Source organism: Vulpes lagopus, chromosome 11 (genome assembly GCF_018345385.1).
Source record: "Vulpes lagopus strain Blue_001 chromosome 11, ASM1834538v1, whole genome shotgun sequence".
In the NCBI taxonomy this organism is placed as follows: Eukaryota; Metazoa; Chordata; class Mammalia; order Carnivora; family Canidae; genus Vulpes; species Vulpes lagopus.
The window spans coordinates 87,264,929-87,281,755 of NC_054834.1; the positions used below are offsets into that span (position 1 = coordinate 87,264,929).

A 16,827-nucleotide genomic window follows, 5' to 3' on the forward strand; every position below is an offset into this window, starting at 1 on the left:
TCTAAGCCTCAATTTCCTCATTTATCAAACGGGGCTTAATAACAATGCCTAACTCATAGAGTTGTTGGAAGAATTAAATGAGAGTTAATGTGTGTCAAGCATTTACATTGCCTCACACACAGTAAATAATCAGTAAATGTTGACAATCATCACGTTAATGGTGAATTTTTTTGGTCACTCTCTTTTGAGCATTGCTGTTTTCACTACTGGCTAAAGTAAGACGGTGAACACCAAGAGGCCAGGGAAAAATAAGTGAATTCTGACTTGCTCTAGCTTTAGTTTTCAAGTTTGGTTTTTCAATACTCTCAGGGTTTGGGTTTGGTTTTTTTTCCCCCTACACATTTCCTCTTCCTCCTTCCTAATTCCGCCCCACCCAGTCATCATGTATACCTTTCTGATCACTCAGTACATCACATTTTATACACCTCTTCCTTTGGAAAGACTTGGTTAATAAAAGAAGCCTGTGAAGGCACACCACTCATTCTTCCCAGGGCTTGCCTACTGGCTAAATGCAGCAAAATTAATTATGCTTGAGATGATAGGGTCATCACCCGAGCATATTTTATATAAAGCATTAATTAACACTCCATAGAGTAGGCAGATAATGGTTATCATACCATTTCAGAAACACAGAAAAGAAGCCAGAAGAAACCAAATTATTCACTATGGTTCCTTTGATACCTACTGATACCAGTAACAACTCTGAATGTAGGGCTCTCATTTTAAATTGCCATTATTTACTCACATTTCTTCCCCCAAGGCATAGGGATTAATGTCAAAAATAAAAACAATATGGAAATTACCTTTCATTATCCATTAATATATATTTCCATTTCTTAAAAAAAAAACATACCTTCACTGGCATGTCGGTCTCTAAATATATTCTTGGGGTGAACACTGAATCCTTCTATATCATGAACTGAAGAAGCCCTCCGTATACTACAAATGCTTTCTTTTGATCTGGAGTGAGTCAGCTGGGTACTTGACTGCAGCATGTCGGGATAGAGTCGGTCCCATTGCCTTTTGGGAGAGGAATGGTCAAGAGGTCCAGATATATTCACCAAAGGGGAACATTTGCTGGGCTGTATCAAGGCTTTTGTATCATCTGCTTCTGAGGGGCTGCAGCTCTCTTTTGTAGGAGACTTGAAGTGCTTCATGGCTACTGAATCATCACTCTGTTTAGATGAGTCGATTACTACCACATCAGGGTCTTCTTGTGGCAAAGACTGCTTTCTGTAAGTGAGAACTCTCAGAGCAGGGAATTTGAACCCAAAAAGTTTCCCTATAAATAGACAGAAAAAAAACATTATTACAAGACAAATATACACACACACATACACATATTATACATTGTGTAAACATATCCCTTTATGACAAATGAACAAGTATCATTGACTCAAATTTAAATAACATGTAAAAAGAGTTATTAACAATACTTAAGTCATTTGTAGTTGGAATGAGGGATATTATAGAAGACTTCTGAGACTAATATGAATTGCCATACAAGCAGTAAGAAAATAGTAAAATAATAGTAAAATAATGTCTCTAATGGTTAAATATACTACAGTGACATAAAAGCATTACTTGGATGACACAAGTCTCTTATTTTGATAAACACATACTACACATTATTAGATATCCCATATTGTTAAAAACATCATACAACTATTTTTAAGGAAATTTGAAGCGTAGAATACAGTTTGGAAAAGAAAAGGGATGGGGCACCATATGTAAAAGAGACAGACAGAGGAAAGGTTATAATGCATATGTACATACATGGGGGAGGAGGTTATAGTACTGGAAATAAGAAGGAAGAGAATGAGGTGGGGATAAGTTGGCCTGTCATATCTAGAAGGTTTCTATTAGATAATACTGTGAGTCAGATGTAGATTGGAAAAGTGGGGTCGATTGTGTATGAAACATTCCTCACTCCATTTGAAACTTTTGAAAGGCTTTTGGCTTCAGATAGAGGTGTAAATATAAGAATTTCTCTTTCCTGATATTTTTTTCTTCCAAAATCTGAGACTATGGCTTGAATGTTACACATATCTCAGTGGCTGATGCTTAGAAGGACAACTAAATCTAACATTAAAAGGCGGGTATTAAAATTACAATACTAGTTAATAAATGCATGAACTCAGTGGCAATAAAAATGCAAATAAAAACAAGAGCCTATCATTTTCCACTCCTCACTTTAGCAATAAATTAAAAAAAAAACATCAAACACATAACATGTAGTGATGGCAAAAATGCTGGTGAGCATTGTGGCACTTTGCTAGTGGGAGTGCAAATAGCCACAAATTTTTTGGAAAGTCATTGTACAATATCTATTAAAATGAAAATACATACTTTTTCCTTTTACTCAGCAATCTCTCATTTATAGGATAGTACAAAGGCACAAAATCAAGAAACAGTCTGAATATCGATTAGAAGGGAGAATGGTTGAATAAATTATGCATTTTTATACTTTGGAATCTTTTAAAAAAGTATATATATATACTTTTTATATATACTTTATATATGTACATATATATATATACATAATGTTTTGATTAGAATTAGGGGTTTATTCAAATATAGTGTTAGGTGAAAAAGCAAGTTTCAGTTTAATATGTTTATGAGATTTCATTAAAAATAATAAAAGGCTAGGGATCCCTGGGTGGCTCAGTGGTTTGGCACCTGCCTTTGGCTCAGGGCGTGATCCTGGAGACCCGGGGTCGGGTCCCGTGTTGGACTCCTGCATGGAGCCTGCTTCTCCCTCTGCCTGTGTCTCTGCCTTTCTCTCTCTCTCTCTCTCTCTCTCTCTCTCTCTTTCTCTCTGTCTCTCATGAGTAAATGAATAAAATCTTAAAAAATAATAATAATAAAAGGCTGCATTTGTTCACAGAAATTGTATTTCAGTAGAGAAAGATGTGGAAGGACACACACCAAACTCGTAATGTTGACTGGCTAAGTGGGTTTAGAAGTAGGGGAGGGTGGGATCCCTGGGTGGCGCAGCGGTTTGGCGCCTTCCTTTGGCCCAGGGCGCGATCCTGGAGACCCGGGATCGAATCCCATGTCGGGCTCCCGGTGCATGGAGCCTGCTTCTCCTCCCTCTGCCTGTGTCTCTGCCTCTCTCTCTCTCTCTCTCTCTGTGAGTATCATAAATAAAATAAAATTCTTTAAAAAAAAAAAAAAAGAAGTAGGGGAGGGTAATGTATTGCATTCTTCTTTATATATCTTTATTATTTGTTACATCAAGCATATAATTCCTTATAAAATTCTAAAAGATATAATGAGAAACTTCTAAAAGAAATGAAGAGATGAAACATCCAAACCATATTGTGTGATTCAAAGCTTTTCTAAATATTGTCTCCAAGAAACTGCAGAGTCTGTAAATCCTATTGTCAGTGCGATAGTCTACGTCCACACTGCCCCATGGCTTGACAAGTACACATTGCCCTTCTGGTCAGTCAGTTGGAGTCTTTGAGCCACAATATTATCTACCTCCTTATATTCTTTAAGTGTCACAGGCACCATTACCTTTAATACATTTAGTATGAACTTTTCCTCAGTGCCCTGAGGATGGTTTTAAAACATGGAAGAACATTCTCAAAACTCATGGACTTTTCTGCATTTTACTTAAATGCACTCTTTCAGTAAATGGTCTTACCTACACACATACTTTCAATTCCGTATTTAATCTAATGACTCATAAATCTACATCTCTAGCCCAGACCTCCTCTCTTAGTTCCAAACCTGCTTATCTTTTGGCCTCATTGACATCGTCACTTAAAAGTCTTAGAGACGCCTCAAAATCCCATAGCAAATCCAATCTCATGATCTATCTCTCCAATTCTAGCCCTTTTCCTGATGAACATTTCTGTCCCCCAGTGGACTACAGGCCTCATGAGGGCAGGGCCCTTGACTATTTTGCTTACCAAATCCCACCTCTGATAGAATGCCTGAGCATGACAAATGAATTTCTATAAGCAGAGGCTAATCTGATAAGGTGCTTCGATTCTGACTGTGGAAAACCAGGATATTTAATTGTTCTGACCAACTTAATTAGATAATAGCCTTCTGGAATTGTATTGACCCATTTTTACCAAAAATGGTTGCTTGGGTAGAAGTCAGTAGCTCATGGAAATGGTGAACTCTCTCCTTTGCCCTTTGTACCTGATGCAACTCTTACTGTTAAGTTTGCCTTTTTCAGAGGTTAGTAATTGGTACCATTCTGGTCTTAGAACAAAAGTGCTTCCAAACTCCTTGTTTTACACAAAACACCCATTACAGAAAATTTTAGAATTAAGCAGGCTAATTTATTTTTGTAAGCTGTCATTTGTGGGCTACCAGTAGTTAACACTGTTAAATACAGTAACTCCTATTTAACGATACAGTATCGAATACTGTAGTTAACAGAATTTATCTTTCTGATAAAAGACATGACACAATCCGCAAACTCCAAATATGTTCACCTTAAAGTTCTAGATTAATAAATTGTAAATGAGAGTAACCCATCTGCGCAAATAAGATTAAACAACAGTGTATCACAGTAACTGTTTTGCAAGCATTCTTACATAATTCTACCAACAACTCTTATATGCTCAAGTAAATTGCCAAGTTAAAAATCACTGAACTGCATCAAAGTCACTTGATTAGTTTTTAATGCACATGGAATTGACTTATAAAGCAGTTTGCAAATCAATTCTGCAAGCTTATTACAATGCACTGAAGGTCAATGCCTACTTTTATTCATTTTTCATCAGTTACATTACCCTCCTCCTTTAAAAACAATTCACTGCCTTTCTTAAATTAATGACCTCACAAGGCATTTAGTTTGCTCCTGTAGTTTGCTTGTAACCAAGGTGGTGCAGATGGTCTTTTCTGCATCACTAGCTTCATATGACCATGTTATATTGCGTTACAGATTTAGTTGTCTAACTGCAGCTCATCCGGAAAGAATACACATTGAGAATTTTGCTCAATGCTACCACTTTCAGGCATGAAATATAAAACATAGATGAGTATAATCCTGTCATAGTTCTTAACACTGAAAAATGCCCCTATAAGTTAAGTCTCTAAATTGTACTATATTTGCTTTCTAATTTAAACTACTAAAACAGACACTATTTAGCCTTTTATCTACTAAAATGTTTCATAAATCTGACAGAAGAACAACAGAATAAGAGTTTTTACTAGTTTTTTTACACTCTCCCAAATAATTTTAAGTACTGGTAAACTGCTTACACGAACATGATTTTCATTTAAGACGTACCTAAGTTTCTAACACATATGAATGAACTACTGCTACAGTGTCTTTCTCAGAATATATCCCTTGTAGGGAGCTGCCTAATACAAGTTTGGAAGCTTCATCTTCGTGTATCCTGCGTCATATCTAACTGAGAGCTTTTTACTTCTCACTCAAGTAAGCACATAGATAATCCATTATCATTGTCTTAAAAGCCTGGAATTATGACTCCAATCTATATACACAAACATGTTGAATACATGGCCCAAGGCCAAACAGGAAATCAGGATAAAGTCAGAATAAAACAGCAGTTCCTTTTATTTAATTTCAGTTTTACCCAAGACTTGGTGTTTTCTTGGGCCATAAACATTCAAATTGAGGATTTAATGAGACTCATTACTCACTTCTAATTAAATGTAGATAAATGCATATACACAATTTTATTTTTGATCTTAGAGGATGAATAACAAAATCCCCCACCTCAACAAAAACCCTTCTACTACTAACCTTCTACTGCTAACCTCCCCTGGAGTTCCCCGGGGATTAGTTAACTCTTAACATTCCGTCTAGTTCTGAGTTTCTTTGCTTATATATTTAAGCTAATCATAGTTTCCACAAAATTATAATGATCACAGCTACATTTCTACCGTAACTCCTGTGTTAATAGGACTTTATAATAAGGTTTTACTAAACTTTTCCGAATAGAAAAGACCTCATCAATCTGAACTGCTATTTCTCTCTTTCTCCTTTCCTCTGGGAGCTGGTTCTTTCTATTTGAATTTGGAAGAAAACAATTTTTCTAATTTAAAAATCAATCTAGGAATATTATAAATAATATTTCTTGAAGAAAAACAAATATTTCCAAAAGGTCCTCCATATATTCCTAATCATTGAATTTCCTCATAATTACAAATTCCCAATCAGTCCTTTCATTCAACTTTTCTTCATTTCTGCAAATCCTTAGAACTTTGATTATTTAATAATCTTACTATGAAACCCCGGTTAAATATAAATCAGAAACAATTTATTCTTGCCTGGTTTTGCTTAGTTGAGTTATGGGCTAAAGAGTATAGAGAAACTTCAGTCCAAGAAGTCATGCAAACTAGACGATACCGCAGGGTAAGGGGGGAGACATGCACAAGGAGCGGGAAATGGGGGATGTTGTGTGACCACGAGCAGCGATATTTCCCCTCACAAAGGAGTATAAGTGGTGAGAGGTTGGACCCAGTATTCTCAGAAGCTATGCCTGAAGAAAAGGAGGAAGACTGGATTGGGCTGAGGCAGTTAAACTCTATGCAAATACAATGGGAGCTTCAGCCAGCCCTCCTGGGAGCCCCAGAGCTAGAACAGCCCTTTGGAGTGATAACAAATTTAAGTCAAGATATCTGGCTTTCTTCTCCCTGCAGCAGCCAGTCACCTGCTAGAGCCACCCCACAAGAAGGCCCATAATCTACATAAAGAAGTTCTCTGCTTTGACCTACAATTCTCAATGAGAAGCAGAGCAGTGGGCACTCAGCAGCCAATATTCCCAGCATCAGGGTTGTCCCAGTCCTGGGGAAGGTGTCTGGCTGAGCAGCACAGTGTCCACAATGCAGAGTAGGAATGATACCCAGATTTTGGTCTGAAAAAAACCTATTGTCTGAATTAGGTCTACTATCAGCTATTATCATACAACATAAGGATTTGTGAATTACTGTCTATGTACTTTTCTAAAATCATGGTGTTCGCACATCTGACACTTAAATTGGAAGCCTTAACATCACTGTGAGGATTTTTTCCAGCCAAATAGCTCTGAATGTGCAGAGAAACATGACTTTAATCTCTGAGTCAGGGAAAGAGCAACCGATCAAATTTGATGGGAGAAACAGGGAAGGTAACTGACATATCTGCCTTGTCTTTGTAGGGAGAAATTTCCATAGAGGCACCGTGCAAGGGGATGAGCATTTCTTACTCCTAAGTGTAGTAATGGGTATATGATGCTGCCCACAGGCTGCTAGAACAACTCATAATATTGTCAAAGAAGGCAGTGGTTGGTAGTTTTACTGGGAAAAAGATCACTGGGGAGTCCATCCATTTAGTAAACCTGAAGCTAAATTTGAGACACTTTAAAGGAGCAAATGTGGTCAGTAATGCCTTGAAAGAAACACTCCTGGGAGATTCCTAGAGTGAGAGATACCAAAGAAAAAGCAGCAACTTACAGTAAGGCAGTAACTGTAAGACCAAATTAGAGTCTTGAAGAAATGCGGGTTCTAAACCAGTAGCCCATGGCACACATGCATGGAAGTGGGGGAAGTTAGTGCTATAGTAGTGGTGACAGCAATTACGGGAGCTGCAGCAGCAGCAGAGAACTTGGAACAGGTTCACAAATGCTGATGATGTCTGAGAGGCACTTGGCCAAGTCATCAGGAAAGCAAAGAAGAAGAAAAGACAGGTTTGGGATAAGGGAGATAAGGCAAAAAACAGGACAGGGCGGTGGGCTGCTTTTAGCCACTCAAGGTTAAACTGTCGGTGAAGAGGGACTGGAAATGAAAGCAAATACATCAGCAGTATTTGTACCTAATAAAGTTTCTATGTGATAATCACTTAATATATCAATATTTCACTTAGTGGTACTGTTACTGTGTTTCTCTTCAATAGATTTCTTCCTTTTCCAAATGCCAACTTAAAGAAGCCATTCAAATTGTGAAACACCTTAAATTGTCAAATTGTAAAAACATCTTAACTTAAACTGGACCTGGCATGACTGTAGAGTCATCACATTGACGAGGACTCTCTTGATAGAGCATTCCAAACACAAATGTTAAAGACACCAGTTGCCCAAATGCAGTATAAACAGTCACTGTCCCTGATTTGGGTGTTGCTAGGTAACAAATGTTTCCAAATGATATGCACAGGAGGAGTCTCTGGCATGAATATGCTGATTTAGACGGTCATTAACATTCATTGTTAATAAAGAGATAAAACAAAATTTTTTTCGACTGCCAGCAATTTTCCTGATCTTAGAAATATGTATTTTGCTCAAATCCTAGGGAGGAAATGTAAAGTTGATTGCAACCTGTGACTGAACTTTTCCCAGATTCTTTTAGCAACCATGTCATAGTTCCTTTTCTAGATCAAATTTAACCTTTAAAAAAAGGAAACCTCCAAACCTATGATAATAGTAAATATTAGTTACGTTGTGAAACGTTTAATTAAATTCATCTGAATAATAGTTTGTTTCTACAGTAATGCTTACTGAGGGAGAAACTCTATATTACTACCGCAGCTCTTCATCTTTGAATTAAAGAATAACTTTCAGCTCCAATGGAGAATAGTAAAAACACTGTGAATGCCCCTTTATAAATCAGCATATAGAAAATTTCTTTGTTCCCTAGCTTGAGGTCTTAAAACTGAGATGCAAATTTGAGGGAGTAATGTAGCTATTCAGGCAAATATATATTTTATGTGTCAATTATTCAGAATAGTGGGTCCAAAGCAGATGAATACATTTTTACTGGTTTAAATTAGTTAGATAATTGCCTAAATTATCAGCTGCATTTTGTGTGCATAGACTTAGCTTCAGTTGAAGCTTTTAGAGTAATTCAAACTTTTATTTTAATAAGCATAAACGTAGACATTCTCTTTTGATTTGGAGACTATAATTTCAATCATTTCAAAGATAATGGGATCGATCTCCTTTGTCATACCTTAATAAGATTAAATTAGATTTAAAAAATGCACTTTTGAAAAGAACTGTAAGAATAAGAGACTATAAAATTTAACTTTATTATATTTTTACTTTTAGTTTCATTTAAAATTTATCTTTGTAGCTTTATGTAAACATTAATTAAGTTAGACCAGTAGTTCTCCAACTTTAGTGGCTATCAGAGTGATGTGAAGCATTTGTTAAAACACAGATTGCTGAATTTCTGTGTTCCTGACTCAGTTTTTCTGGTGTAAGGCCCAAGAACTTGTGTTTCAAACATCTTGCAAGGTAATGCTGATGGTCTCACACTTGGAGAATCATTGGCTAATGTTCACTCAGTAGGAAAATTTAAAAAGAAAACTACTCAATAAAAAATAACATTCATTTGTTTTCATTTCTACAAAAATGTATTGGATGCTTATTATTTGCAAAAGATTGGGACTGCATGGAAGAAAATACAACATCCTTGCTGTGATCTAGAACTGAAGGGTTCTTGGCCACTTTAAATAAGGTAGGTGTTTTCCAGTTCTCCACAGACCTCACCCTTCTATTTTTATTCATGGCCTTCTCCAATCATTTATGTTACTTGTCCACTAGGCAAACAGATATGTAAAGACAGGTGTGAGGTACCATGATGTCACAGAGGCAGGAACAGGTAAATTTATCTGGACAAGTTAGGAATGCTTCACAGATGAAGATTTCTTTGGAGAAAGTATCCTGGAGGGATGAAAGCATTCTAATAGAGGGGATACCATGTTATACAAACAAGGCGGTGTAAAACGTGGGATGTGATGAGGGGAAGTGATGGGATATAAAGCTAAAGAAGTAGCAGAGGTCTTGCCACAGGTATTTTGTATAATGTGCAGGCCTTTGGAATTGGCTCTTGTTAGTAACAAAGAATCATTTAAAGGAGATACAAAGCTGGGTATTATAATTTGATGTACAGTAGTGTGACATTTGATCCTGAGCCAAAGAGGCTGAAAGCAGGGATATCAGTTATGAGACCAGTGCATCAGCCCATGAAAAATGTGTTGGGGCCCTAGTAGGCAATTACTGCCGGCTGTGTGAGAGAGATTTCCACAGAGGGTGCTTGACAAAATTTGATCACTCTTTGGTTGGGAGATGAGAGGATTAGAGAGAAGGAGAGGTTTAGCATAGCATAATCCCCATGTTTCCAGCTGTGGTAGCTTGGATGACACCATTTGGGATGTATAAAGAAAGAGCAAGAGTTTTTGATGTAATGGGCAGATGGCATTTGGATACGGAAAGACAAATCTCAGCCTGAAATACTAAATTTTTTTAGGTATTTAAAAATCTTCCAAAGGAGATGTCCAGTGGGCAGGTGAATATATGAAGTTCTAAGTAATAAGGAAAGTCTAGAGGAAGGTATGGGCTGGAGATGCTGATTTGTGGAGGGGTCTTTACCCTGTAGATCACAGATGAGTTTGCCCGACCAGGGTATATAGATAAGATGACTAAAGAGAAGGATAATAAGAGGGGCCTCTGGGGGATAAACAAACAGCGTTCATGAACAGAGTAAGGGGAATAGAAAAATGGTACTAAATTAGCTGTCACAGAGCTCAAAAGAAACAAAGGAGTATGGTGTCATGGAACACAAAAGAACAAAGAGGATCAGATTTAATAAGGTACATTCAATCTAGAAGGCAATGGAGAGAGCACAACAGAGAGTTCAGGTATAGTAGTGAGCAGAGGAACGAAGGAAATAAGGAAAATAAGTGTGTAGATATGAAAAATCCAAATGCCGACAGGAAAAGACAAGTAACAAAAATGATGGAAGCCAGATAGAAACAGACAAGAAGGTCAGGTGAGGATTGTGGCAAATTGGAGAGTGCACACCCCATCAAAGGTGTGGCCAGTATTCTGTTTCAGTTTATTGCAAACATGTAGTCAGATACTCATGTTTTTCCAAAATCAGCCAGAATTTTCATTTTTACATGTAGTCTTCCAATTTTTCGGTGTTGGCAACAAACTTAACTAATTAAAACTTTTAGAAAGTATTATGTGATCTAAACCATATATCTGTTGAACTACAGGCTATTCTTAGCCATATGAGTGTGAGCAAAAGGGAAAAAGCCAATAGGGTGAAGGGGCTGGGATTGGTGAGGACAGTCTTTGAAGAGATGGAAGAGAAAGTGGGTTGCTAAGCCTCGGTTTGTTGTTGGGAAATTTTTTTGTTGAGGGTCAGCTTGTTAAAGGAGTTCCCACTGGCACCTTCCCCCTTGCTCTGAGGCATGGGAGGTGAGGTTATCTGTGGGGAAAAATGAGTGGATTGGAGGTTAAAAGTCATGAGAAACCTGACAAAAGTTTAAAATACTTGCTAAGGGATAAAGTTGAAAGATCTGGAAAAAAATTAAGATCTCATGTATAGTTTTGACTTTCAGTGTAATCATTTATAAATTAATAAAAGATAGAGTTCATAATTTTTCTGTAAATAAAAGAAACGATGTAGGCCTGTTTTCTTGTTGGGAAATATTTAAGTTTAGTAAAGTGTGAATATTTCACAGATTTTTGACAATGATGGCAAGAATGAATTAAGTAGATTTACATTTAAACAAAAATTATCTTAAACTGATAAGAGAAGTGAAAATGTATTAGTTAAGGTTTACTTGGGGATATGAGCTTAAGATCAACTTTTATAGTGAGTCAAACTGACTCAGATTTTAAAATAAGATTAAAACATACAATGCCTTTGTTTGCTGTTTGGTTGTATATTGCTAAATCAATAATTTTTTGTTTAATTGAGGTCCTCCTAAATCCCATGAAAAACTTTTTATCAAGCAAAATGTGCGTGCGTGTGTGTGTGTGTGTGTGTGTGTGTGTGTGTGTGTGTGTCAGACTGGTGATCCTAGACCCCTGCTATAAAATAGAAGACATATAAAACCCAAATATACTTGTAAATAATTTAAAATGAAGCTTAAATATATTTTACTTAAAATAATAAAGTGAAAGTCTCTTAAACTTGATTAGCAAGAACACATATTTAGTTATCTTCCACATTGTGCAAATATTTCATAGCAACAGATATTAGAGCAGAAAAAAAGAGAATGCATTTTCCTCATTCTATTAATTTTTAGATGTGGCCCCCTTTAATGGGTAGGAAAAATACAATTTTGTCTTCTATTTGATATTATTTCCATTCTTCAGATTTTAGGGTTTTTAAAGAAACCATCAATGAAAAAAGGGCTTAATTGTATATTTTATTTGGCATTTATATTTTTGTGTAGCAATCAGTTGCCTCAATTACACAGTATTTATCAGTTTGATAGACTTATCAATATAATATTCTCTCCTGTACTTGCTTCGTTTGAGGAGACATAAGTCATCTATTCGTGGCTGGTTCTATATTTTCAACAGAGAATAAGTTTGTGAAAAAATAGTTTTTCCTAGAGGAAGCTGCTCACTTTAGTTGTGTAGGGCTCCTGACCCAGAAATTAGATATTTGTACTAAGAAATGATTCACCACTTCATTCGATACACAAGTGTCTAGAATTTTCTCAACCCAATTTGTCATAGTCCCTTTTTATGATCTATCTTTTGTATTGTACACTTAGCTTCTTTTCTATTACTTAATCTTCTCAGTTTAATATTTCACTTTCTTCTCATCTGTATTTTTTGTGTTTTCACTTCATATTTTTCCCTTTATTTTGTCTTCATTTCAGAAGAGGCAGTTACATTTACAGAAAACCACATCTTCTTAAACAAATGGTAGCCTTTTCTCCATTACTTTCACTTAAATCATAACACTCGGGGGCTTGCACACCCATCCCCCACCCCCACACACTTACATATTACTTACTTAGATATGAAAATAGGCATCTTGAAGGTTAAGGTGTTCTGCAAAAAAGAGGTGTATCAAGATTTGCTTTTCTTTCTTTTTTTTTGTTTGTTTTGGTGGTCACCCCTGGAACAACATTTGAAATAGCTAATAGCACTATTTTACACAGGTGGTAAAACTGTACTTTAAGAAAAAAAAATCAGCAGGATTTTTCCCAAAGTCAGAAATAATACTAAAAAAAAAAAAATTACTAAATAGCAATTGGATCAGAAGCTACCATGTGCAATTTATCTCTTTTTAACTTTTCCGCTTGATTTAACAATCAACTCTTCAAAAACTGACATCAAGTCAAGGAAATTCCACAGCATAAAATGACAGAAGGGTATAATCAAATCCAATATACTGGTTGTAAACAATGGGCCTCTGTAATGTTCTGGAAACAATATTATTTGCATATTTATACTTTCTACAATACTCTCTATAGGAGTGACAGCTGCAGTGTAGGGAAACCACTCATATTCACAAAATAAAAAGCAATCCTACTGAATTTGCTATGGCTTACACATGAGATGCTATTTTAATCACAGTGTAAAATTGCATAGATTATGTGTTACATCCTGGGAAGCTACTGTATAGATTATCTTCCATTCAAAGAATCAAAGTTTCAATTTTCCAATTGTATTTCTGTTTGAAATGAATATTTATTAAACATCTCCCCCCTGATTTGCTATGCTGCTGAAACACCCCTCTCCTTTTCCCTTCCATCCAGTTTGATGGACCAGGCAAGATAACAGTTCTATAGGAAAATGAAGAATTTGTGAAGACAATGGAGAAATAAAATCAAGCATCCCCCGAAACAAAAGATCTTAAGACGTTCATGACCAAACACAGGCTGACATTACCTAAAGTATACTCCCAGGAATCATTCAATAAAGACTGAATTGGTTAGTGGGAAATATAAAGAAATAAAAATAGTCATCAACTTAAAGGAACAAAACTTTGGTATTGCAATAATTTTTTTTAAAGTACTTCATTTTTGTTTTTAAATATGTCACCTGGGAGACCGACACATTGGTGGTATTGATAAAGAGTTTTCCCCTGAGTGTGATATTATTCAGAGTAAGATATTCAGTATATTGGAATCATTACATTAATCTATTTCTTCCAATATTGCTTTAACAAAATATTGTACTGTCATTTGCACATACCTAAGGAAGTAACTGATACTATGAAAAATTCTCAGCTGGTACGCATCTGATTTAGTATTATACTTAGGTTTAATGATGTAGTTTGCTATCTGAATTTATATTTGGGTAACAATTTCTTTTTTCAAATATTAAAGTTTCATGACAAGGCTTCCAGCTCCCCACAGACAATAACAGATACTTAAATTCCAATTTCCTCATGGATCTTCCTAAAAACCATTAAGATCAATAAAAGAAACAAGTAAAAGTAGCCTTGAACCATGCCTAAAAAGTAATTAGAGACAGAGACATTACACACTTTAATTTACATATAGGCAGGGAAATAAATTCCTAAGAGCAGCAGAATTGGTTCAGGAAAGCACATGGCAATGGAGTTAGGCAGAAACTTAATGAAGAAAAGGATCTATAAAGGTCTTCTTGGAGTGATGGAACACATATCAAATATGGCTTACCCACAGCTTTTCCACCCTGCGTTAGAAATTCTGAGAGCAGGTCTATAGTCTGAATGGTCAGAGCACTAGTTAGTAGAGACTAGAGAGAATACGAAAGTGCACAAGACCTCAGTTTGGAGAACCATCACTTCTTAGAGGTGGTGGTGGGGTGGAGACTATGAGTGATGATTGATATTTCACTAGAAATTTAAGGACAAAACAAGCTAGAAATACTGCAACAAAACAAAATGAGAGGAGAAGGAGATCTAGAATAAGCTGAGTACCTTGTTGGTAAAAATTAGGAATCAAGTAATATAATTTAAATTGGCAGACTGAGTGGTAGAAGACCATTCTTAGGAGTGCAAAGATAAGAATTAGAACAGATAATATCACTAACTAAAATTATATGGTGGAAAGAGGAAGAGAAGAGTTACAGGCTAATTTTATTCTCGCTCATAGTAAGAAATCAAAATACAGTGTCTGAGGAAAAGGAGGAGAGATTAAGGGCATTATATCAAATTTATTTTATAAAGATAACTACTAGAAAAAAATACAAATATTCTCAAGTACCAAAATAAAAGCAAAAAAAGGATAAAATAAACTCAAACCACACAGTTTTTTTAGAAAAGCAAAGAAAACATAACATAAAGATATGCTTTAAGAGTATATTTAACATAGAATATGTTGGCACTAAGAAAAAACATAGTAGTTCTATCAGTAAATATAAGTATCTATTATAATTACAAATAAAAAATATTTTTTCTTTTTTTAGAAGTATTATTTTTCTTAAAAAAAAAAAAAAAAAAAGAAAACCTAACTCCAGAATGTATATCAAGAGAAAATGCTCTGCATCACTTGCCATCAAGGAAATACAAACCAAAACCACAATGAGATACCACCTCACCCCAGTGAGAATGGGGAAAATTAACAAGGCAGGAAACAACAAATGTTGGAGAGGATGCGGAGAAAGGGGAACCCTCTTGCACTGTTGGTGGGAATGTGAACTGGTGCAGCCACTCTGGAAAACTGTGCGGAGGTTCCTCAAAGAGTTAAAAATAGACCTGCCCTATGACCCAGCAATTGCACTGCTGGGGATTTACCCCAAAGATTCAGATGCAGTGAAACGCCGAGACACCTGCACCCCGATGTTTCTAGCAGCAATGTCCACAATAGCCAAACTGTGGAAGGAGCCTCGGTGTCCATCGAAAGATGAATGGATAAAGAAGATGTGGTCTATGTATACATTATATGTTCTCATTCATTTGGGGAATATAAATAATAGTGAAAGGGAATATAAGGGAAGGGAGAAGAAGTGTGTGGGAAATATCAGGAAGGAAGACAGAACATGAAGACTCCTAACTCTGGGAAACGAACTACGGGTGGTGGAAGGGGAGGAGGGGAGGGGGTGGGGGTGAATGGGTGACGGGCACTGAGGGGGGCACTTGACGGGATGAGCATTGGGTGTTATTCTGTATGTTGGCAAATTGAACACCAATAAAAAATAAATTTATTTATAAAAAAACAAATAAGGCCATTTTGAGCATTAAAACATAAAAAATTAAAAGCACAACTAAAACAAAAACTAAAAAGTGGTTTAAATATATAACAGGAAAATAGAACTGAGAAAAATTTTTTTAAAAATCATAAAAGACTACTTTGCGTAAAACTACTTAAATAAAATTTTAAAACCTACATAAAATTATTGAGAGATAACATTTAGCAAAACTGATACTAGTTGAAAGGGACAATGTGAGTAGTCCAACCTCTGGAGAAAAAAAGAAAGAAATTTGTCAAAAAGCTACTCTACAGGGATGTCTGGGTGGCTCAGCAGTTGAGCAGCTGCCTTTGGCTCAAGGGTGATCCCAGAGTCCTGGGATCGAGTCCTACATCAGGCTCCCTGCATGGAGCCTGCTTCTCCCTCTGCCTGTGTTTCTGCCTCTCTGTGTGTGTGTCTTTCATGAATAAATAAATAAAATCTTTACAAAAAAAAGCTACTTTACAAATAAGTATCAGACCTGGATGATTTCCCAGGGGAGTCATACTTAACTTTTAAAGTTTAGATAATCCCCAAACTATCTGATAGTTCTGTAGCATAGAAAATAGAAAAAAAAAATCTCCAAATTATTTTCTGAAGGAATTATAACATTGATACCAATACTGATGAAATTGCACATATACACACACATACAAACTACTGATCAGTCTTGGGATTCCTGGGTGGCTCAGTGCTTTATCGCCTGCCTTTGGCCTAGGGCCTGATCCTGGAGGCCCAGGATCAAGTCCCACATTGGGCTCCCTGCATGGAGCCTGCTTCTCCCTCTGCCTGTGTCTCTGCCTCTCTCTCTCTCTCTCTCTGTCTCTCATGAATAAATAAATAAAATATTAAAAAACACACTACTGATAGGTCTTCCTAATGAATACTGATGTAAAAATCCTAAATTAATTTTAGATAAAGAGAATTCAGCAGCATATTACAAAAT

General features: G+C 36.1%; 1 protein-coding gene across 1 annotated transcript in view; it reads right to left on the reverse strand.

Annotated features, from left to right (window-relative positions):
• The window catches only part of KCNH7 (potassium voltage-gated channel subfamily H member 7), a 477,016-nt gene that overhangs the window by 128,463 nt on the left and 331,726 nt on the right, over window positions 1-16,827 (reverse strand). The window contains exon 4 of the mRNA XM_041722501.1: window positions 854-1,282. Coding sequence (XP_041578435.1) covers window positions 854-1,282 — 429 coding nt within the window. The remainder of the gene's footprint in view (window positions 1-853; window positions 1,283-16,827) is intronic.